The 22,676-nt window shown below is 46.2% G+C and overlaps 1 protein-coding gene across 2 annotated transcripts in view; it reads left to right on the top strand.

Moving 5' to 3' along the window:
- ACLY (ATP citrate lyase) overlaps window positions 1-22,676 on the top strand; it is a 281,182-nt gene that overhangs the window by 85,326 nt on the left and 173,180 nt on the right. For both annotated transcript variants that reach the window (XM_069237662.1, XM_069237663.1), the window contains exon 11: window positions 12,734-12,851. In XM_069237662.1, coding sequence (XP_069093763.1) covers window positions 12,734-12,851 — 118 coding nt within the window. The remainder of the gene's footprint in view (window positions 1-12,733; window positions 12,852-22,676) is intronic.

Here is a 22,676-nt window from a genome sequence, read left to right as displayed (position 1 = left end):
CTCCAGGTCATTTCCAAGCAAACAGTCTACTGGGATATTTGAGGAGACCACCACCTGTTTCAGGCCATTGACCCCTCCCCACTCTAAAGTTACCATAGCCATGGGATGTACTTTAGTCTGATTGTCAGCGTTGGTGACTGGATAAGTTTGTCCAGTCAGGTATTGACCAGGGGAAACCAGTTTCTCTGTCACCATGGTGACACTGGCACCTGTATTCCTCAGGCCTTCTACACTTGTCCCATTAATTAAGAGCTGCTGCCTGTATTTTTGCATGTTAGGAGGCCAGGCAGCCAGTGTGGCTAAATCCACCCCACCCTCAGAGACTAATGTAGCTTCAGTGTGACACCTGATTTGCTCTGGGCACACTGTTGATCCCACTCTGAGACTAGCCATTCCAGTGTTAGCTGGAGTGGAGTTAGAAGTGGTTGTTTTCTTGGGACAGGCCTTGTTTCCAGTTTGGTGTCCAGGCTGATTACAGTTTCGACACCAGGCCTTTTTGGGATCAAAGTTTTTACCCTTGTACCCAAAATTGTTTTGTGAAGAGGCTCTGGGCCCAACCTCCTGTGCAGGTTTTTGGGGGCCTGTAGAAGACTCTTGTAGGAAGTTGGCTCTGTATGTGCTATTTCAAAGTAAGGAATAGCATGCACAGAGTCCAAGGGTTCCCCTTAGAGGTAAAGTAGTGGTAAAAATAGATAATACTAATGCTCTATTTTGTGGTAGTGTGGTCGAGCAGTAGGCTTATCCAAGGAGTAGTGTTAAGCATTTGTTGTACATACACATAGACAATAAATGAGGTACACACACTCAGAGACAAATCCAGCCAATAGGTTTTTATATAGAAAAATATCTTTTCTTAGTTTATTTTAAGAACCACAGGTTCAAATTCTACATGTAATATCTCATTCGAAAGGTATTGCAGGTAAGTACTTTAGGAACTTCAAATCATCAAAATTGCATGTATACTTTTCAAGTTATTGACAAATAGCTGTTTTAAAAGTGGACACTTAGTGCAATTTTCACAGTTCCTAGGGGAGGTAAGTATTTGTTAGGTTAACCAGGTAAGTAAGACACTTACAGGGCTTAGTTCTTGGTCCAAGGTAGCCCACCGTTGGGGGTTCAGAGCAACCCCAAAGTCACCACACCAGCAGCTCAGGGCCGGTCAGGTGCAGAGTTCAAAGTGGTGCCCAAAACACATAGGCTAGAATGGAGAGAAGGGGGTGCCCCGGTTCCGGTCTGCTTGCAGGTAAGTACCCGCGTCTTCGGAGGGCAGACCAGGGGGGTTTTGTAGGGCACCGGGGGGGACACAAGTCCACACAGAGATTTCACCCTCAGCAGCGCGGGGGCGGCCGGGTGCAGTGTAGAAACAAGCGTCGGGTTTTCAATGTTAGTCTATGAGAGATCTCGGGATCTCTTCAGCGCTGCAGGCAGGCAAGGGGGGGATTCCTCGGGGAAACCTCCACTTGGGCGAGGGAGAGGGACTCCTGGGGGTCACTCCTCCAGTGAAAGTCCGGTCCTTCAGGTCCTGGGGGCTGCGGGTGCAGGGTCTCTCCCAGGCGTCGGGACTTTAGGTTCAAAGAGTCGCGGTCAGGGGAAACCTCGGGATTCCCTCTGCAGGCGGCGCTGTGGGGGCTCAGGGGGGACAGGTTTTGGTACTCACAGTATCAGAGTAGTCCTGGGGTCCCTCCTGAGGTGTTGGATCGCCACCAGCCGAGTCGGGGTCGCCGGGTGCAGTGTTGCAAGTCTCACGCTTCTTGCGGGGAGCTTGCAGGGTTCTTTAAAGCTGCGGGAAACAAAGTTGCAGCTTTTCTTGGAGCAGGTCCGCTGTCCTCGGGAGTTTCTTGTCTTTTCGAAGCAGGGGCAGTCCTCAGAGGATGTCGAGGTCGCTGGTCCCTTTGGAAGGCGTCGCTGGAGCAGGATCTTGGGAAGGCAGGAGACAGGCCGGTGAGTTTCTGGAGCCAAGGCAGTTGTCGTCTTCTGGTCTTCCGCTGCAGGGGTTGTCAGCTAGGCAGTCCTTCTTCTTGTAGTTGCAGGAATCTAATTTTCTAGGGTTCAGGGTAGCCCTTAAATACTAGATTTAAGGGCGTGTTTAGGTCTGGGGGGTTAGTAGCCAATGGCTACTAGCCCTGAGGGTGGGTACACCCTCTTTGTGCCTCCTCCCAAGGGGAGGGGGTCACAATCCTAACCCTATTGGGGGAATCCTCCATCTGCAAGATGGAGGATTTCTAAAAGTCAGAGTCACCTCAGCTCAGGACACCTTAGGGGCTGTCCTGACTGGTCAGTGACTCCTCCTTGTTGCTTTCTTTGTTCCCTCCAGCCTTGCCGCCAAAAGTGGGGGCCGTGGCCGGAGGGGGCGGGCAACTCCACTAAGCTGGAGTGCCCTGCTGGGCTGTGACAAAGGGGTGAGCCTTTGAGGCTCACCGCCAGGTGTTACAGCTCCTGCCTGGGGGAGGTGTTAGCATCTCCACCCAGTGCAGGCTTTGTTACTGGCCTCAGAGTGACAAAGGCACTCTCCCCATGGGGCCAGCAACATGTCTCTAGTGTGGCAGGCTGCTGGAACTAGTCAGCCTACACAGACAGTCGGTTAAGTTTCAGGGGGCACCTCTAAGGTGCCCTCTGGGGTGTATTTGGCAATAAAATGTACACTGGCATCAGTGTGCATTTATTGTGCTGAGAAGTTTGATACCAAACTTCCCAGTTTTCAGTGTAGCCATTATGGTGCTGTGGAGTTCGTGTTTGACAAACTCCCAGACCATATACTCTTATGGCTACCCTGCACTTACAATGTCTAAGGTTTTGTTTAGACACTGTAGGGGTACCATGCTCATGCACTGGTACCCTCACCTATGGTATAGTGCACCCTGCCTTAGGGCTGTAAGGCCTGCTAGAGGGGTGTCTTACCTATACTGCATAGGCAGTGAGAGGCTGGCATGGCACCCTGAGGGGAGTGCCATGTCGACTTACTCGTTTTGTCCTCACTAGCACACACAAGCTGGCAAGCAGTGTGTCTGTGCTGAGTGAGAGGTCTCCAGGGTGGCATAAGACATGCTGCAGCCCTTAGAGACCTTCCTTGGCATCAGGGCCCTTGGTACTAGAAGTACCAGTTACAAGGGACTTATCTGGATGCCAGGGTCTGCCAATTGTGGATACAAAAGTACAGGTTAGGGAAAGAACACTGGTGCTGGGGCCTGGTTAGCAGGCCTCAGCACACTTTCAATTGTAAACATAGCATCAGCAAAGGCAAAAAGTCAGGGGGCAACCATGCCAAGGAGGCATTTCCTTACAACTCTTTACTATTTTTTGTTTTTGGCTGTCTCACCACCCTTCCCCTGGGGAGGTTTTGTGACCCCTTTCTTTTGGTCACCCCCTGTGGAAGTCTTGGACACCCTAGTCTTGACCCAATGGTCCGCCTTCTTTCCCAATTCTTGGGGAGAAATTGGTCCTAGGTCTACCAGATGCTGATGCAGTTTATCATTGAAACAATTACTTAATAGGTGTTCTTTCACAAATAAATTGTACAGCCCATCATAATTACTTACACCACTGCCTTGAATCCAACCATCTAGTGATTTTACTGAGTAGTCTACAAAGTCAACCCAGGTCTGGCTCGAGGATTTTTGAGCCCCCCTGAATCTAATCCTATAGTCCTCAGTGGAAAATCCAAAGCCCTCAATCAGGGTACCCTTCATGAGGTCATAAGATTCTGCATCTTTTCCAGAGAGTGTGAGGAGTCTATCCCTACACTTTCCAGTGAACATTTCCCAAAGGAGAGCACCCCAGTGAGATGTGTTCACTTTTCTGGTTACACAAGCCCTCTCAAAAGCTGTGAACCATTTGGTGATGTCATCACCATCTTCATATTTAGTTACAATCCCTTTAGGGATTTTCAACATGTCAGGAGAATCTCTGACCCTAGTTATGTTGCTGCCACCATTGATGGGTCCTAGGCCCATCTCTTGTCTTTCCCTTTCTATGGCTAGGATCTGTCTTTCCAAAGCCAATCTTTTGGCCATCCTGGCTAGCTGGATGTCCTCTTCACTGGAGTTATCCTCAGTGATTTCAGAGAGGTTGGTCCCTCCTGTGAGGGAACCAGCATCTCGGACTATTATGTTTGGAGACAGGGCTTGAGAGGCCCTGTTCTCCCTAGTTAGGACTGGTAGGGGGGAATTTCCCTCCAAGTCACTATCTTCATCCTCTGTGTTGCCATCCTCAGAGGGGTTGGCCTTTTCAAACTCTGCCAAAAGCTCCTGGAGCTGTAGTTTGGAAGGTCTGGGGCCCATTGTTATTTTCTTTATTTTACAGTGTGACCTTAGCTCCCTCATCTTAAGATGGAGGTAAGGGGTGGTGTCGCGTTCCACCACATTCATCTCTGTACTAGACATTATGCTTCTAAAAGTTGGAATACTTTTTAAGAATCTAAAACTAGTTCTAGGTTCTAATTCAAACTTTCACAAAACTTTTAAACTCTAAAAGGAAATGCTAAACAGGGACTAACACAAGGCCCTAGCAGGACTTTTAAGAATTTAGAAAAATAGCTCAAATTGCAAAAATCTATTTCTAATTACAATTTTTGGAATTTGTCGTGTGATCAGGTATTGGCTGAGTAGTCCAGCAAATGCAAAGTCTTGTACCCCACCGCTGATCCACCAATGTAGGAAGTTGGCTCTGTATGCACTATTTCAAAGTAAGGAATAGTATGCACGGAGTCCAAGGGTTCCCCTTAGAGGTAAGATAGTGGCAAAAAGAGATAATACTAATGCTCTATTTTGTGGTAGTGTGGTCGAGCAGTAGGCTTATCAAAGGAGTAGTGTTAAGCATTTGTTGTACATACACACAGGCAATAAATGAGGAACACACACTCAGAGACAAATCCAGCCAATAGGTTTTGTTATAGAAAAATATATTTTCTTAGTTTATTTTAAGAACCACAGGTTCAAATTCTACATGTAATATCTCATTTGAAAGGTATTGCAGGTAAGTACTTTAGGAACTTTGAATAATTACAGTAGCATATATACTTTTCACATAAAACACAAATAGCTGTTTTAAAAGTGGACACTTAGTGCAATTTTCACAGTTCCTGGGGCAGGTAAAGTATTGTTAGGTTTTGCAGGTAAGTAAACCACCTACGGCGTTAAGATTGGGGTCCAAGGTAGCCCACCGTTGGGGGTTCAGAGCAACCCCAAAGTCACCACACTAGCAGCTCAGGGACGGTCAGGTGCAGAGTTCAAAGCGGTGCCCAAAACGCATAGGCTTCAATGGAGAGAAGGGGGTGCCCCGGTTCCAGTCTGCCAGCAGGTAAGTACCCGCGTCTTCGGAGGGCAGACCAGGGGGGTTTTGTAGGGCACCGGGGGGGACACAAGTTCACACAAAAAGTACACCCTCAGCGGCACTGGGGCGGCCGGGTGCAGTGTAGAAACAAGCGTCGGGTTTCCAATGTAAATCAATGGGAGACCAAGGGGTCTCTTCAGCGATGCAGGCGGGCAAGGGGGGGGGGGCGGGGGCTCCTCGGGGTAGCCACCACCTGGGCAAGGGAGAGGGCCTCCTGGGGGTCACTCCTGCACTGAAGTTCCGATCCTTCAGGTGCTGGGGGCTGCGGGTGCAGGGTCTTTTCCAGCTGTCGGGATTTTAGAGTCAGGCAGTCGCGGTCAGGGGGAGCCTGGGGATTCCCTCTGCAGGCGTCGCTGTGGGGGCTCAGGGGGGACAACTTTGGTTACTCACAGTCTCGGAGTCGCCGGAGGGTCCTCCCTGAGGTGTTGTTTCTCCACCAGTCGAGTCGGGGTCGCCGGGTGCAGTGTTGCAAGTCTCACGCTTCTTGCGGGGATTGCAGGGGTCTTTAAATCTGCTCCTCTTTAACAAAGTTGCAGTCTTTTTGGAGCAGGTCCGCTGTCCTCGGGAGTTTCTTGTTCCTCTTGAAGCAGGGCAGTCCTCTGAGGATTCAGAGGTCGCTGGTCCTTGAGAAAGCGTCGCTGGAGCAGGTTTCTTTAGAAGGCAGGAGACAGGCCGGTAGGACTGGGGCCAAAGCAGTTGTCTTCTTTCTTCTTCTGCAGGGGTTTTCAGCTCAGCAGTCTTCTTCTTCGGTAAGTTGCAGGAATCTAAATTCTTAGGTTCAGGGGAGCCCTTAAATACTAAATTTAAGGGCGTGTTTAGGTCTGGGGGGTTAGTAGCCAATGGCTACTAGCCCTGAGGGTGGGTACACCCTCTTGGTGCCTCCTCCCAAGGGGAGGGGGGTCACATTCCTATCCCTATTGGGGGAATCCTCCATCTGCAAGATGAAGGATTTCTAAAAGTTAGAGTCACTTCAGCTCAGGACACCTTAGGGGCTGTCCTGACTGGCCAGTGACTCCTCCTTGTTATTCTCATTATTTCCTCCGGCCTTGCCGCCAAAAGTGGGGCCGTGGCCGGAGGGGGCGGGCAACTCCACTAGCTGGAGTGCCCTGCGGTGCTGGAACAAAGGGGATGAGCCTTTGTGGCTCACCACCAGGTGTTACAGCTCCTGCCTGGGGGAGGTGTTAGCATCTCCACCCAGTGCAGGCTTTGTTAGTGGCCTCAGAGTGACAAAGGCACTCTCTCCCCATGGGGCCAGCAACATGTCTCGAGTGTGGCAGGCTGCTAGAACCAGTCAGCCTACACAGGTAGTTGGTTAAGGTTTCAGGGGGCACCTCTAAGGTGCCCTCTGGGGTGTAGTTTACAATAAAATGTACACCGGCATCAGTGTGCATTTATTGTGCTGAGAAGTTTGATACCAAACTCCCCAGTTTTCAGTGTAGCCATTATGGTGCTGTGGAGTTCGTGTTTGACAGACTCCTAGACCATATACTCTTATGGCTACCCTGCACTTACAATGTCTAAGGTTTTGCTTAGACACTGTAGGGGCACAGTGCTCGTGCACTGGTGCCCTCACCTATGGTATAGTGCACCCTGCCTTAGGGCTGTAAGGCCTGCTAGAGGGGTGACTTATCTATACTGCATAGGCAGTGTGAGGTTGGCATGGCACCCTGAGGGGAGTGCCATGTCGACTTACTCGTTTTGTTCTCACCAGCACACACAAGCTGGCAAGCAGTGTGTCTGTGCTGAGTGAGGGGTCCCCAGGGTGGCATAAGCTATGCTGCAGCCCTTAGAGACCTTCCCTGGCATCAGGGCCCTTGGTACCAGGGGTACCAGTTACAAGGGACTTACCTGGATGCCAGGGTGTGCCAATTGTGTAAAACAAAAGTACAGGTTAGGGAAAGAACACTGGTGCTGGGGCCTGGTTAGCAGGCCTCAGCGCACTTTCAATTCAAAACATAGCATCAGCAAAGGCAAAAAGTCAGGGGGTAACCATGCCAAGGAGGCATTTCCTTACACTGGTGAATTAGTAGCTCAAAAGTATACACAGCCCCTGAGCAGAATAAAATACTTACCAGATGAAATAGGCTTGTGTTGCTGCTGTTTGCCTTATGGAATGCAGCAACCATGTTCAGGCTGAAAATTGCCTACACTAATTTGTTAACAAAAATGGCTTGACTGAGAGCTCAGTATTTAACTCATGTGGATTACTACCATTTAACAAACTTCAACGCTTAGCCATATATATTTTTTTTTTGAATTCCATTTACATTTTTAGCTCTCTATAGGTAGATTGTACCAATTGAAGTTATTTTCCTTTTTGTCATCACTTCTCAATAAGAAATGTCCACAAATATATATTCCCTTTGCTAGAAAAGTTTGCATGTCAAGTTTATTTCTGATGCATATTTCTAACTGCAGATTCCTTGCCTTAGAATACTTGCTCCACACCAGACTGGATCTGGAAAGGTTTCACTAGCAATGCCCTTCTCACAGGTGGTAATGTGCAGCTCTGTGTTGAATCCATACTGCCCCGAAAATGACAGTGCAAAGCCCCCTTTAACAGCCTCTCCTGAGTGCTAATGTCAGTTTCATTCTTTCCATGCCTTCCGTTGATCCGAAGCTCTGCTTCTTCCAGTTTCGTTGGTTCATCAACAACTCCTTAAAAAAAGTGGAATCTGGTGTGCTATAGTAACTATACAGGGAGTGCAGAATTATTAGGCAAGTTGTATTTTTGAGGATTAATTTTATTATTGAACAACAACCATGTTCTCAATGAACCCAAAAAACTCATTAATATCAAAGCTGAATATTTTTGGAAGTAGTTTTTAGTTTGTTTTTAGTTTTAGCTATGTTAGGGGGGATATCTGTGTGTGCAGGTGACTATTACTGTGCATAATTATTAGGCAACTTAACAAAAAACAAATATATACCCATTTCAATTATTTATTATTACCAGTGAAACCAATATAACATCTCAACATTCACAAATATACATTTCTGACATTCAAAAACAAAACAAAAACAAATCAGTGACCAATATAGCCGCCTTTCTTTGCAAGGACACTCAAAAGCCTGCCATCCATGGATTCTGTCAGTGTTTTGATCTGTTCACCATCAACATTGCGTGCAGCAGCAACCACAGCCTCCCAGACACTGTTCAGAGGTGTACTGTTTTCCCTCCTTGTAAATCTCACATTTGATGATGGACCACAGGTTCTCAATGGGGTTCAGATCAGGTGAACAAGGAGGCCATGTCATTAGATTTCCTTCTTTTATACCCTTTCTTGCCAGCCACGCTGTGGAGTACTTGGACGCGTGTGATGGAGCATTGCCCTGCATGAAAATCATGTTTTTCTTGAAGGATGCAGGCTTCTTCCTGTACCACTGCTTGAAGAAGGTGTCTTCCAGGAACTGGCAGTAGGACTGTGAGTTGAGCTTGACTCCATCCTCAACCCGAAAAGGCCCCACAAGCTCATCTTTGATGATACCAGCCCAAACCAGTACTCCACCTCCACCTTGCTGGCGTCTGAGTCGGACTGGAGCTCTCTGCCCTTTACCAATCCAGCCACGGGCCCATCCATCTGGCCCATCAAGACTCACTCTCATTTCATCAGTCCATAAAACCTTAGAAAAATCAGTCTTGAGATATTTCTTGGCCCAGTCTTGACGTTTCAGCTTGTGTGTCTTGTTCAGTGGTGGTCGTCTTTCAGCCTTTCTTACCTTGGCCATGTCTTTGAGTATTGCACACCTTGTGCTTTTGGGCACTCCAGTGATGTTGCAGCTCTGAAATATGGCCAAACTGGTGGCAAGTGGCATCGTGGCAGCTGCACGCTTGACTTTTCTCAGTTCATGGGCAGTTATTTTGCGCCTTGGTTTTTCCACACGCTTCTTGCGACCCTGTTGACTATTTTGAATGAAACGCTTGATTGTTCGATGATCACGCTTCAGAAGCTTTGCAATTTTAAGAGTGCTGCATCCCTCTGCAAGATATCTCACTATTTTTGACTTTTCTGAGCCTGTCAAGTCCTTCTTTTGACCCATTTTGCCAAAGGAAAGGAAGTTGCCTAATAATTATGCACACCTGATATAGGGTGTTGATGTCATTAGACCACACCCCTTCTCATTACAGAGATGCACATCACCTAATATGCTTAATTGGTAGTAGGCTTTCGAGCCTATACAGCTTGGACTAAGACAACATGCATAAAGAGGATGATGTGGTCAAAATACTCATTTGCCTAATAATTCTGCACTCCCTGTATTCCCTCCTAAAAGTACAGGTTTCAAACCATGCCATGACTGTAGAAAACATGTCTGTAAGGAAATGCCTCCTTGGCATGGTTACCCCCTGACTTTTTGCCTTTGCTGATGCTATGTTTTGAATTGAAAGTGTGCTGAGGCCTGCTAACCAGGCCCCAGCACCAGTGTTCTTTCCCTAACCTGTACTTTTGTTTACACAATTGGCACACCCTGGCATCCAGGTGAGTCCTGTGTTACTGGTACCCCTGGTACCAAGGGCCCTGATGCCAGGGAAGGTCTCTAAGGGCTGCAGCATATCTTATGCCACCCTGGGGACCCCTCACTCAGCACAGACACACTGCTTGCCAGCTTGTGTGTGCTGGTGAGGACAAAACGAGTACGTCGACATGGCACTCCCCTCAGGGTGCCATGCTAACCTCACACTGCCTATGCAGTATAGATAAGTCACCCCTCTAGCAGGCCTTACAGCCCTAAGGCAGGGTGCACTATACCATAGGTGAGGGCACCAGTGCATGAGCACTGTGCCCCTACAGTGTCTAAGCCAAACCTTAGACATTGTAAGTGCAGGGTAGCCATAAGAATATATGGTCTGGGAGTCTGTCAAACACGAACTCCACAGCACCATAATGGCTACACTGAAAACTGGGAAGTTTGGTATGAAACTTCTCAGCACAATAAATGCACACTGATGCCAGTGTACATTTTATTGTAAAATACACCCCAGAGTGCACCTTAGAGGTGCCCCCTGAAACCTTAACCAACTACCCGTGTAGGCTGACTGGTTTTAGCAGCCTGCCACACTCGAGACATGTTGCTGGCCACATGGGGAGAGTGCCTTTGTCACTCTGTGGCTAATAACAAAGCCTGCACTGGGTGGAGATGCTTATCACCTCCCCCTTGCAGGAGCTGTAACACCTGGCGGTGAGCCTCAAAGGCTCACCCCCTTTGTTCCAGCACCACAGGGCATTCCAGCTAGTGGAGTTGCCCGCCCCCTCCGGCCACCGCCCCACTTTTGGCGGCAAGGCCGGAGGAGATATTGAGAAAAACAAGGAGTCACCACTGGCCAGTCAGGACAGCCCCTTAGGCAACCTGAGCTAAAGTGACTCTGACTTTTAGGAATCCTCCATCTTGCAGATGGAGGATCCCCCCAATAGGGATAGGAATGTGACCCCCTCCCCTTGGGAGGAGGCACAAAGAGGGTGTAGCCACCCTCAGGGCTAGTAGCCATTGGCTACTGCCCTCCCTGACCTAAACACACCCCTAAATTCTGTATTTAGGGGCTCCCCTGAACCTAGGAACTCAGATTCCTGCAACCTAAGAAGAAGAGGACTGCTGAGCTGAAAAACCCTGCGGAGAAGACGGAGACACCAACTGCTTTGGCCCCAGCTCTACCGGCCTGTCTCCCTCCTTCAGAAGAAAACTGCTCCAGCGACGCTTTCCCCAGGACCAGCGACCTCTGAATCCTCAGAGGACTACCCTGCTCTAGAAGGACCAAGAAACTCCCGAGAACAGCGGCCCTGTTCACCCAAGACTGCAACTTTGTTTCCAAAGAAGCAACTTAAAGACAACTGCATTTCCCGCCAGAAGCGTGAGACTTGCAACTCTGCACCCGATGCCCCCGGCTCGACTTGTGGAGAAACACCACTTCAGGGAGGACTCCCCGGCGACTCCGAGACTGTGAGTAACCAAAGTTGTCCCCCCTGAGCCCCCACAGCGACGCCTGCAGAGGGAATCCCGAGGCTCCCCCTGACCGCGACTGCCTGACTCTCAGATCCCGACGCCTGGAAAAGACCCTGCACCCGCAGCCCCCAGGACCTGAAGGATCGGAACTCCAGTGCAGGAGTGACCTCCAGGAGGCCCTCTCCCTTGCCCAGGTGGTGGCTGCCCCGAGGAGCCCACCCCTTGCCTGCCTGCATGGCTGAAGAGACCCCTTGGTCTCCCATTGATTCCTATTGAAAACCCGACGTGTGTTTGCACACTGCACCCGGCCGCCCCGTGCTGCTGAGGATGTACTTCCTGTGCTAACTTGTGTCCCCCCCGGTGCCCTACAAAACCCCCCTGGTCTGCCCTGCGAAGACGCGGGTACTTACCTGCTGGCAGACTGGAACCGGGGCACCCTCTTCTCCATTGAAGCCTATGTGTTTTGGGCACCACTTTGACCTCTGCACCTGACCGGCCCTGAGCTGCTGGTGTGGTAACTTTGGGGTTGCTCTGAACCCCCAACGGTGGGCTACCTTGGACCCAATCTTGAACCCCGTAGGTGGTTTACTTACCTACAAAAACTAACAAATACTTACCTCCCCCAGGAACTGTTGAAAATTGCACTGTCTAGTTTTAAAATAGCTATATGCGATTTATTTGAAAAGTATATATGCTATTGTGATTATTCAAAGTTCCTAAAGTACTTACCTGCAATACCTTTCATTTGAGATATTACATGTAAAATGTGAACCTGTGGTTCTTAAAATAAACTAAGAAAATATATTTTTCTATACAAAAACCTATTGGCCTGGAATTGTCTCGGAGTGTGTGTTCCTCATTTATTGTCTGTGTGTATGTACAACAAATGCTTAACACTACTCCTTTGATAAGCCTACTTCTCGACCACACTACCACAAAATAGAGCATTAGTATTATCTCTTTATGCCACTATCTTACCTCTAAGGGGAACCCTTGGACTCTGTGCATACTATTCCTTACTTTGAAATAGTGCATACAGAGCCAACTTCCTACAATGTCCGTCAATGACCCACCTGAGGTGGATCTCTGGTGTTTACGCTCGGAATATGACTCAGACAAATGCAGGAAGTGTGCTCTCATGCCCTCCAAGGTGATCTGGGACCAGGAATCAAGGCTTTATGTCACAAAACACAAGACAAACTTTCGGGACACTCCTAAGTCCTGGTCTAAGTTGAGAATGCACACTCTCTTCCGAAATCACTCTCAAGAGGTCAACCTCATAGTGCAAAGTTCCTCCAGTAAGAGAAGTCCAAACACAAGCACAAGAAAGCAATTGCCGGAAGTCTAGTTTATAACTTATAATGCAAGACTGACCTAATTGCTTTATTAGTGAGCTTTAATGCAATTTATTTTCCTGCTAAGTCTTAGATCTTCTTGGGAATTAACATAATGAATTTGGTTCTAGGGAATTGTAAGAGCAATTAAGGATAACCAGGGTCCCCTGAAAGAACATGAAGTCACAATATTCGTGAGGAGAGGAGGCCCCAATTACCAGGAGGGGCTACGGGTGATGGGAGAAGTTGGTAAGTAAACTGAAAGGAAAAAATATTATGCTACTTATCATTATGTTTTGCTAGAACATCACTGACTGCCCTATCAGGGTTCTGAGGGCATGGGATCTGGCAGAGTTTGTTTTGAGATATTCTGGTAGGAACATCTACGTCTCTGGAAGACTCATTTGTGGCTAAAATGTTTTGAACATATGCATTCTTTTCTGGCTGGGGGAGTGACTGAGTAATGACAGCCCTTAGATTGATTTTGTGTTGACACCAATGCTATCTTCTGTCAATTGTTTTCCAGAGTGCTAGAGCTGGCTGTCATTTGTTCTTTTCAAATACCAATGATACCTATTAAATGCTCTCCAAAGACAATGGTGCATGCAAAGTGATAATGAGTTGTAAACTGGTGTTTATAAAGAATAAATGGGATATGGAATTGATGTTTGTATACAATTCATATGCTGCTTTGTGCACCTAAGTGGGACTTAGTAGTACAAAAATGCAGTTACAATCCTGAATTCGGCATTATGGTTCACAGAATCAAGATTTGTGGAATTGTATGGTAGTGAATTTATGGTGATGGAAAATCCTTCACTGATGTTACATTATTTACCAATGTAAATTTTGAGGTTGAATGGGGACAAGGGTGTTCCCTTGGGAATGCTAGAGAAGTGGCGATTGAAAATGTTTTTAAAAAACACATAATTCTATATTTCCTGGTATTCACTAAACTTTCTAAATAAAATCTTCCATCCCAAATACTAAATTAAACATTGTTGCCACACCTTCTCCTGGAGGTTTTCTACATGGTAGAAAATTTGAAAGCGTTAACTTCAAGAATTTTAAAGAATTACTCCAAGGGATGGTGCAAGTCCCAGAAACATTGGAATAAGCACCAAACTTAAGAAAAATAATAGGAGAGGAAAGTTACTAATTTTTCCACAGCAGCACTGTTAGTGCAGCCCTCAGCATTACCCATTCTTTCCAAAAGCCAGTCCTAGCTGCCAATGGTTCTCTACAATACTACTGCTGGCTGTCGCTATTTCTCTACAAATGTTACCTACTACTTGTTCTGGACAAAATAAATCTAAAAAGGGGGTATTGCTAATAAAAAGACATTGGAGGCATTTTTTTGTAGTAAAGTGAACCAAAAGTGCAATAAAAAAAATTTCATGTTAGAAAAACAGCTTGAAAAGAACTCACTAGAGCCCACTGAAATTTTAGATGGGATAGTAATCCAAATTACATTACAGTTGTACTCTATGGATACAGTATTGCAACACAGTCTGATTGGATGAAAGAAGGGTGGTGGTGAAACATAGCAATCTCCAACTGAACAACCTCTGCTTCTTTTGGCTTCAGTGATTTTTAGTTTTTCAGCTGAATATGATTTCTGTTTGTGGGTTAGTGCAGTGGTTCCAAACCTTTTGACTTCTCTGGACCCCCACTTTATCGTTTTAAAATATTCAATTGTACAATTAGCCACTTTATTTATATACACTTTATTAATATGTTAATATGATTTAATTTTCTAAACAGTTGCAGAACCCCATGAGGAGGCTTCGCGGACCCCTCAGGGGTCCCTAGCTTGGGAACCACTGGGTTAGTGTATTAGAGGCTGTGTAGCGAAACCTAAATTCAGTGCAATACTGAGAAGGTGACTAGTGTAGATTCGCCCAAATTGGGGTAAGATAATACTTATCTTCAAATCTAATATTTGAGCCAACCAGTGTTAACCGCATGACTCTGCGTGCACTGTACACCTGAAAGGAGCAATTTAGAAAGGGCTAATTGACAAGCAATTTATCACCATCATTGACTCTGGAAAGCATTGGCATCTCATTGGCTATTTTGGAAGTTAATTATATTAAAATCCTTGTTGGTGGTGCTTGTTCATAAAAGCGGGACTGATGTGGGACACAAATCGAATTGGCTTCACCATTAGGACAAGTGTACAGACAGATGCAAAGTGAGGAGATTGAGGAATACAGTTGTGACCTGGGCACATGGCGAATATTATGAGAAGTATAATGGATTTCAAAGGACTTATTGTCAGAAATTGATTAAATAACCAGTCCTCTATAATGTGTACATTTGCCATTCAACATCATTATGGCATTGTTCACACATGCAATATACATTTTTATTGCATTGGTGTCGAAACCTGGAATGATGAGCAAAGAGGGTTGTGCTTGCTGACGCGGTTCTGTAGTTGGAGCTGTATTACATTTAAGGTGGTTTTCTGGAAGTGAAAAGATCAGTCATAGGCTAAACGTTTGAAAGAGCAGGTTTTTTTAATAGATAAAGACTTTACCCACTCAAAGTATTTTGACCCATTAAAAAAAAAAAAATCAGTGTGTAATAATTTTCTTCCTACCAGATTGCTTATTGTGCGGAATTCTGAGAGTCTCTAGACTAGCAGTTGCCACAATTCCATTTTTAGTTGCAAATCTAAGTGGTTTGCTGCTTGGTAATAGTTACCAACGTTTGCATGTACATTTTGGGAATCCCTTTTGTAGTCCGGATTGGATATATTTAAGCCCTTCCTCCTTACAGATATCACTCATTCCACCACAAAAAGAGCTATTGCTCTGCTGTATTTAAATCTGAATTAATAACAAGGGTCTCGTAGTATCATGCCCCGTGGTGTTTTGGACATGTTAGCATATGCTTGAAATGTACGTTTTAAACTCCATATTATAATGTTTCCCAGGAATCTCTGTCCACCTCTTTGGCAAGTAACTTGAAAAGATTTTTGCACGTCATCTGCAGTAAGAATTCACTCAGTCATATTTATATAGATCTTATGGAGGAGTCCCCCACCTGTGATGTTATTCCAGGGAGGGTGCTATTGTCTCAAACACTTAGGGCCTCATTACGGGTGTGGCGGTCTGAGGACCGCCACACTCACGTTGACGGTCGGACTGCTGCACTTTAGGCAGTCTGATTGTCCAAATACAGCTTTGGCAGGCGAACCCACCTGAAGACCTCCGTCCCTGCCAGGATCATAGATCCCGATGGGGTGATGGCGATCAAGATGGCAACCAGCCATCGTAAAGCTGAACTCCACGCCTCCTGGCCGATTACAGCCCTACTTTCTGCCAGCCTATTCATTGTGGGGGACCCTCCCACTCGCGGAAACCCAGTGCCGGGGGCCACAGGGGGATGGCACGGGCAATGCAGAGTCCCCCTGCCCAACCATTGGAATGCGCACTGTCTGCTGTGCAGACAGTGCACATTCCGAGGGTGCTGCAGTACTAGGATAATGGCCTTGGCTCCCTGCCATGACGGTGGCATACTCCCTGTGGTGGTGCCGCCAAACTCATAATGAGACCCTTAGCCTCCAGATGTGAACAAACCCTTGGCTTCCTTTTGAATTTCTTTGTTGTGCCACAGGAATGTAAAACAAATGGATACATTTTTTCATAGTAGTGGTTCTGTCTCTTTGATCCACTTGGCAATCTGTGACAATGATGAGTGGCATTCAAGATCAGTGGCATATGAAAATGAATTGACAAAGCTTTGAAGTACAAACTCTCCCAAAAATTTCAACAAAATAGTTTAAATATTACATTATGTTGCAAGCTCAATATTTATTTAGGATTCAATATAATGACATCTACATGGGTAGACATAGACAGGCTAGGAATTGTTGACCTATAAATATGAATAATTTGGACTATCTCATTAAATGTTCACAGAATCTAACATTGTACTAATGCATCATAGTTTGAAACAATACGGCCTTTGGATGGGGCAGAAGACCACATGACTACACTATCTCTATCTTAGAAGATTATTTGCTCATATCTGGATCTGAGACTGCTTTTATCAGCTGTTATAGTGGGATTATTTTCTCCCTCCCAGTGCACCATTTTTTTTTTTAATAAACTGTTTTTAATTTATTTTCAGATGATATAGGTATACAAGCATAGCAATAGCAAATTATGAAATTATTATGACCACTTGCTTAAAATTAGCGGAAGCGGCAAAGAGGGATACAATGTAATCCGCATATGCCATCTGCTCTGCAATAGGTAATCAAACACAACAAAAAAATCAATAAAAATCAGCTAGTTCCTTAATATGGCTCAAGCGACCCTCTCTTTCTGCTATTGTCTGTAAAACTTTGCGAAAGTAAAGTAGAGATTATACCTACACTCCCGCAAATAATGCCAAACAAGGGCAGGGGTGGGGCGGTGGTGGAGGGGGGGACGGGGTGAAATATGGGTTAATGTGAACTAGTTGAGGGGAGGGAGGGCAGTTCCTCCAATCTATCCCGGGCATGGAGTGTGCATGCATGGAGATGACATAGGTGGGCACGGGGCTACTGACTTCCAAATAGTAAATTGAGAGGTAAGGGGAAGCTTCGATATGCCTGAACAGGTCTCTTGGAACTGAGCTGCGAGGGATAGTAAGTAATTACATAGTAGTTGCCAAATATATTTCGCTCTAGAGGTGGGGGTTGTAGAGCTAGCGTATATTTCACAGGTAGTGTTGCAGTATGTCATACTGGTGAGGCAGCGGTAGGGGGCAGGTGCCCACCCAAGTGGATCATGACTTCGAGTTTGGCCAAGGAAAGAGGGATAGCGCTAAATTGCATAGTGCTTTTTGGAAGATCTAGTACATAGCCTAGCATGGCGAGTAGATGGTCTGCATCCAGATTTATCTCCAACATTTGGAATAACTTGGAGAAAATCTCACCCCAATAGTGTGTTACAAATCTACAAGACCAGGCAATGTAGAAAAAATCTTCTCCAGGAGCGTGACATTTAGGGCAATCTGAGGACCGCGATTTGGTCATATTTGTGTTGAGCAGTAGGAGTTGGGTAAGCACACTTGGTGCACCGTTGTTAGCACAAGCTTGTGATTTCTCTTTGAAAGGTCAGTAGAATATCACTGGGATGTGTGCATATTAAAACCTGGCATATTGTAAGGCATCTTTATTAGTACAGTCCAAATACATATGTGTAATGTTATTTGTGGAATAGGATTTCCATCATAAATACCTTTTATTTGACTCTATTGTCAGAAGATATTTTAATATTCTAAAAATCTAAGGCCAACACGTCCCAAGAGGTCACCCCTTTCCCAGTTTGAGAGCATGTGGCATTGTATTTAGAGTAAGCTTTAACACCTTTTTCAAACATTGACCTTCCTAATTTGACAAATGAATGTGAGAGTCCAGAGAAAGCAATTCAGCCTCATAAATGGTCTGCCGAATTACCTTCCCCTTCATAGCTTTCATTAAGGGATCAAGGGAGAATCAACCGAAGCAAATGTGCATGTCATCTCTGTTGTCTGTGCCAAGACGTTCAAAACCCAAATTCACTCTCACCAAATTTGTTTACTCTCAAAACACAGATTATCGGAGCAGCTTGTTGAGTTAAAAGGGCTGAGGGTAGGAACTTTAGGGAAGGAAGCCCGAAAGAGATAAATAAGAACTTGCTGAGCAATCTAAACCTCAACGTTGTGGTTTACTCTGTCAGCTATATAGGGATTACACCTGTATCACTGACTCCTTTTGCTCTCTGAAGAAATAGAATGTGTTAGATTCATTCGCGCCCACAAAGAACTATGGAATTTACTTGTTCGCCTCTATAGAACATAATGTCACTTAGGTTTTTTGGCGTAGATGCTTTTGTCAATAAACTGTTATTGCACTTATCACATTAGCCTCTAGAGTAAACATGACTCAGTGTGCTCTGAATCTTGTACTCGTGAGTTCTTCAAGAGTCACAATGAGTGTCTGCAAAGTAGGAATCAAGTTTCAGAAAGTCCGGCTGTTCTTCAAGTAACTATTAGAAGAGGAAATCTAAGTCTTGTTGGTTCTTTCCGTCAGAATTCACCAGAACCTTCCTGGGTTTGTCACCTTTTTATTATTCTGTAAATAATGTTAATTGATTCTCATTCTACATTTGCTTTAGTTAGCTTTAATTTTCAAAATCACAGTTCACCAGAATCTTGTTTTTATTGAGGTTTCTGGTCTGTAGCATTAAAAATATGGATTGCATCATTGTGCCTGGTGTTCAGCCTCCGGCATAAAAACATGGATTGTACCTGATGTCCCAGCCTCTCAACGCTGAAGAGTCCTCTCAATTGGAATTGCTGTTGTAATATTGTCAGGGCCTCCTACAGAGGTTAATCTTGTAGCTGTTATTACTCAACAAATTAATTCATTATTCATCAGTGCTAATAATTCAGGATCAGCTGCATGGTTTTGTGGGCTTGACCAGGAAATTGACCCACTTTGTTCTCTTCTTAATTGATATATTTATACCGGGAAGCAAGAAACCAAATTCAGCCAATGCCGGGCACTTAGCACTCTGAGTAGAATTAGACTCTTTGTTAACCAGTTACCTTTGGGAGTTTTCAGAGTTTATAGCCTGATGTGAATGAACAGAGGGAGACCTTTCCCTAACAGTTGGCACTCTAGCAACCTGGCCTGCAGGAACAAAATTATCCCTACTGTGATGTGAACTTACATTACTACCAGCTATGCTAGGTGGTCTGCTAAGGGGCAGGTTAGGAAGGTCACCCTCTAACACTCTTACTGGGGGCTTCCCTGAGTCAGAGTGTGAGCTATCTCCTAACTTCTCAATTGAAGTGCCAGCTAAGGCCTTATCATTTTCAATAAGCATGTTAGACAATAAATCTCTAGAGGGGTTCTTTCCTACCACTAAACCTCTATCAATGCAGAGACTCCTCAAACTTTTCCAGTTAAGGTGGTCATAAGCTGCGCTGACCAGGTTAAGAGCAGTTCCTACATCAGACATGATAGAAAAGGTTTAGGGACAGAAAAAAAGAGAGAAAAAGTTTCAGGACTTTTTAAGGAAACAGAAAAAAAAACTTATTCAACTTTTTAGAAACTTTTAGAAAGTTTAGAGGTACTTTTCAGCACTTAGCAGATAGTGTAAGAGAAGAAAAGCAAAACTTTTTGGTTAGGCGTACATACAATGAACTTGTTTTGTATATTATTCTCTTATGAAAAGTACACAATGACAAAGTTGTAAGTAGTTGCCAGTACTTATCCCACCGCTGCCACCAATGTAGGAGGCTGGCCTGGCTTGTAGTGGGTATCAAGGGGTACTTACACTCTGTGGCAGGTCCAGTTATCCCTTATTAGTGTAGAAGAGGTGTTTCTAGCAGCTTAGGCTGATAGAAGGTAGCTATAGCAGAGCAGCTTAGGCTGAACTAGGAGACATGCAAAGCTCCTACTATACCACTGGTGTCATATGCACAATATCATAAGAAAACACAATACACAGATATACTAAAAATATGACAATATGCCAAAAGTATCTCAGTGAGTACCCTCAGTATGAGGATGCCAAATATACACAAGATATATGTACACAATACCAAAAATATGCAGTAATAGCAAAAGGAAGTAATGCAAGCAATGTAAAGTTACAGTAGATTGCAATAGGAGCATATAGGTATAGGGGCAACACAAACCATATACTCCAAAAGTGGAATGCGAACCACGAATGGACCCCAGACCTATGTGAGCTTGTAGAGGGTCGCTGGGACTGTAAGAAAACAGTGAGGGTTAGAAAAATAGCCCACCCCAAGACCCTGAAAAGTGGGTGTAAAGTGTACCTATATTCCCCAGAGCGCACAGAAGTCGTGATAAGGGGAATTCTGCAAGGAAGACCAACACCAGCAATGCAACCAAAGTGGATTTCTGGACGAGGGTACCTGTGGAACAAGGGGACCAAGTCCAAGAGTCGCGACAAAGTCGAGAGTGGGCAGATGCCCAGGAAATGTCAGCTGAGGGTGCAAAGAAGCTGCCACCGGATGGTAGAAGCTGTGGATTCTGCAAGAACGAAGAGGGCTAGAAACTTCCCCTTTGGAGGATGGATGTCCCACGTCGTGTAGAAGCTTGCAGAGGTGTTCCCACGCAGAAAGACCGCAAACAAGCCTTGCTAGCTGCAAGGGTCGCGGTTAGGGTTTTTGGATGCTGCTGTGGCCCAGGAGGGACCAGGATGTCGCCACTTGGATGAGGAGACAGGGGGGGCGCCCAGCAAGTCAGGGAGCCCTCACAGAAGCAGGCAGCACCCGCAGAAGTACCGGAACAGGCACTTGGAAGAGGAGTGAACCGGAGCTCAACCGAAGACACAAAAGAGAGTCCCACGACGCCGGAGGACAACTCAGGAGGTTGTGCACTGCAGGTTAGAGTGTCGGGGACCCAGGCTTGGCTGTGCACAAAGGAAATCCTGGAAGAGTGCACAGGAGCCGGAGCAGCTGCAGATCACGCGGTACCCAGCAATGCAGTCTAGCGTGGGGAGGCAAGGACTTACCTCCACCAAACTTGGACTGAAGAGTCACTGGACTGTGGGAGTCACTTGGACAGAGTTGCTGAGTTCCAGGGACCACGCTCGTGCTGAGAGGGGACCCAGAGGACCGGTGATGCAGTCTTTTGTTGCCTGCGGTTGCAGGGGGAAGATTCCGTCGACCCACAGGAGATTTCTTCAGAGCTCCTGGTGCAGAGAGGAGGCAGGCTACCCCCAGAGCATGCACCACCAGGAAACAGTCGAGAAGGCGGCAGGATCAGTGTAGGAAGTTGGCTCTGTATGTGCTATTTCAAAGTAAGGAATAGCATGCACAGAGTCCAAGGGTTCCCCTTAGAGGTAAAATAGTGGTAAAAAGAGATAATACTAATGCTCTATTTTGTGGTAGTGTGGTCGAGCAGTAGGCTTATCCAAGGAGTAGTGTTAAGCATTTGTTGTACATACACATAGACAATAAATGAGGTACACACACTCAGAGACAAATCCAGCCAATAGGTCTTGTATAGAAAAATATCTTTTCTTAGTTTATTTTAAGAACCACAGGTTCAAATTCTACATGTAATATCTCATTTGAAAGGTATTGCAGGTAAGTACTTTAGGAACTTTAAATCATAAAAATTGCATGTATACTTTTCAAGTTATTGACAAATAGCTGTTTTAAAAGTGGACACTTAGTGCAATTTTCACAGTTCCTAGGGGAGGTAAGTATTTGTTAGGTTAACCAGGTAAGTAGGACACTTACAGGGCTTAGTTCTTGGTCCAAAGTAGCCCACCGTTGGGGGTTCAGAGCAACCCCAAAGTTACCACACCAGCAGCTCAGGGCCGGTCAGGTGCAGAGTTCAAAGTGGTGCCCAAAACACATAGGCTTCAATGGAGAAGGGGGTGCCCCGGTTCCAGTCTGCCAGCAGGTAAGTACCCGCGTCTTCGGAGGGCAGACCAGGGGGGTTTTGTAGGGCACCGGGGGGGACACAAGCCCACACAGGAATTTCACCCTCAGCGGCGCGGGGGCAGCCGGGTGCAGTGTTAGAACAAGCGTCGGGTTTGTAGTGTTAGTCTATGGGAGATCTAGGGATCTCTTCAGCGCTGCAGGCAGGCAAGGGGGGGGTTCCTCGGGGAAACCTCCACTTGGGCAAGGGAGAGGAACTCCTGGGGGTCACTTCTCCAGTGAAAGTCCGGTCCTTCAGGTCCTGGGGGCTGCGGGTGCAGGGTCTCTCCCAGGCGTCGGGTTTTGGATTCAAGGAGTCGCGGTCAGGGGAAGCCTCGGGATTCCCTCTGCAGGCGGCGCTGTGGGTGCTCAGGGGGGACAGGTTTTTGTACTCACAGTATCAGAGTAGTCCTGGGGTCCCTCCTGAGGTGTTGGATCTCCACCAGCCGAGTCGGTGTCGCCGGGTGCAGTGTTGCAAGTCTCACGCTTCTTGCGGGGAGCTTGCAGGGTTCTTTCAAGGCTGCTGGAAACAAAGTTGCAGCCTTTCTTGGAGCAGGTCCGCTGTCCTCGGGAGTTTCTTGTCTTTTCGAAGCAGGGGCAGTCCTCAGAGGATGTCGAGGTCGCTGGTCC

Source organism: Pleurodeles waltl, chromosome 6, assembly GCF_031143425.1.
Source record: "Pleurodeles waltl isolate 20211129_DDA chromosome 6, aPleWal1.hap1.20221129, whole genome shotgun sequence".
In the NCBI taxonomy this organism is placed as follows: Eukaryota; Metazoa; Chordata; class Amphibia; order Caudata; family Salamandridae; genus Pleurodeles; species Pleurodeles waltl.
This window is presented reverse-complemented; position numbering and strand designations above follow the sequence as displayed.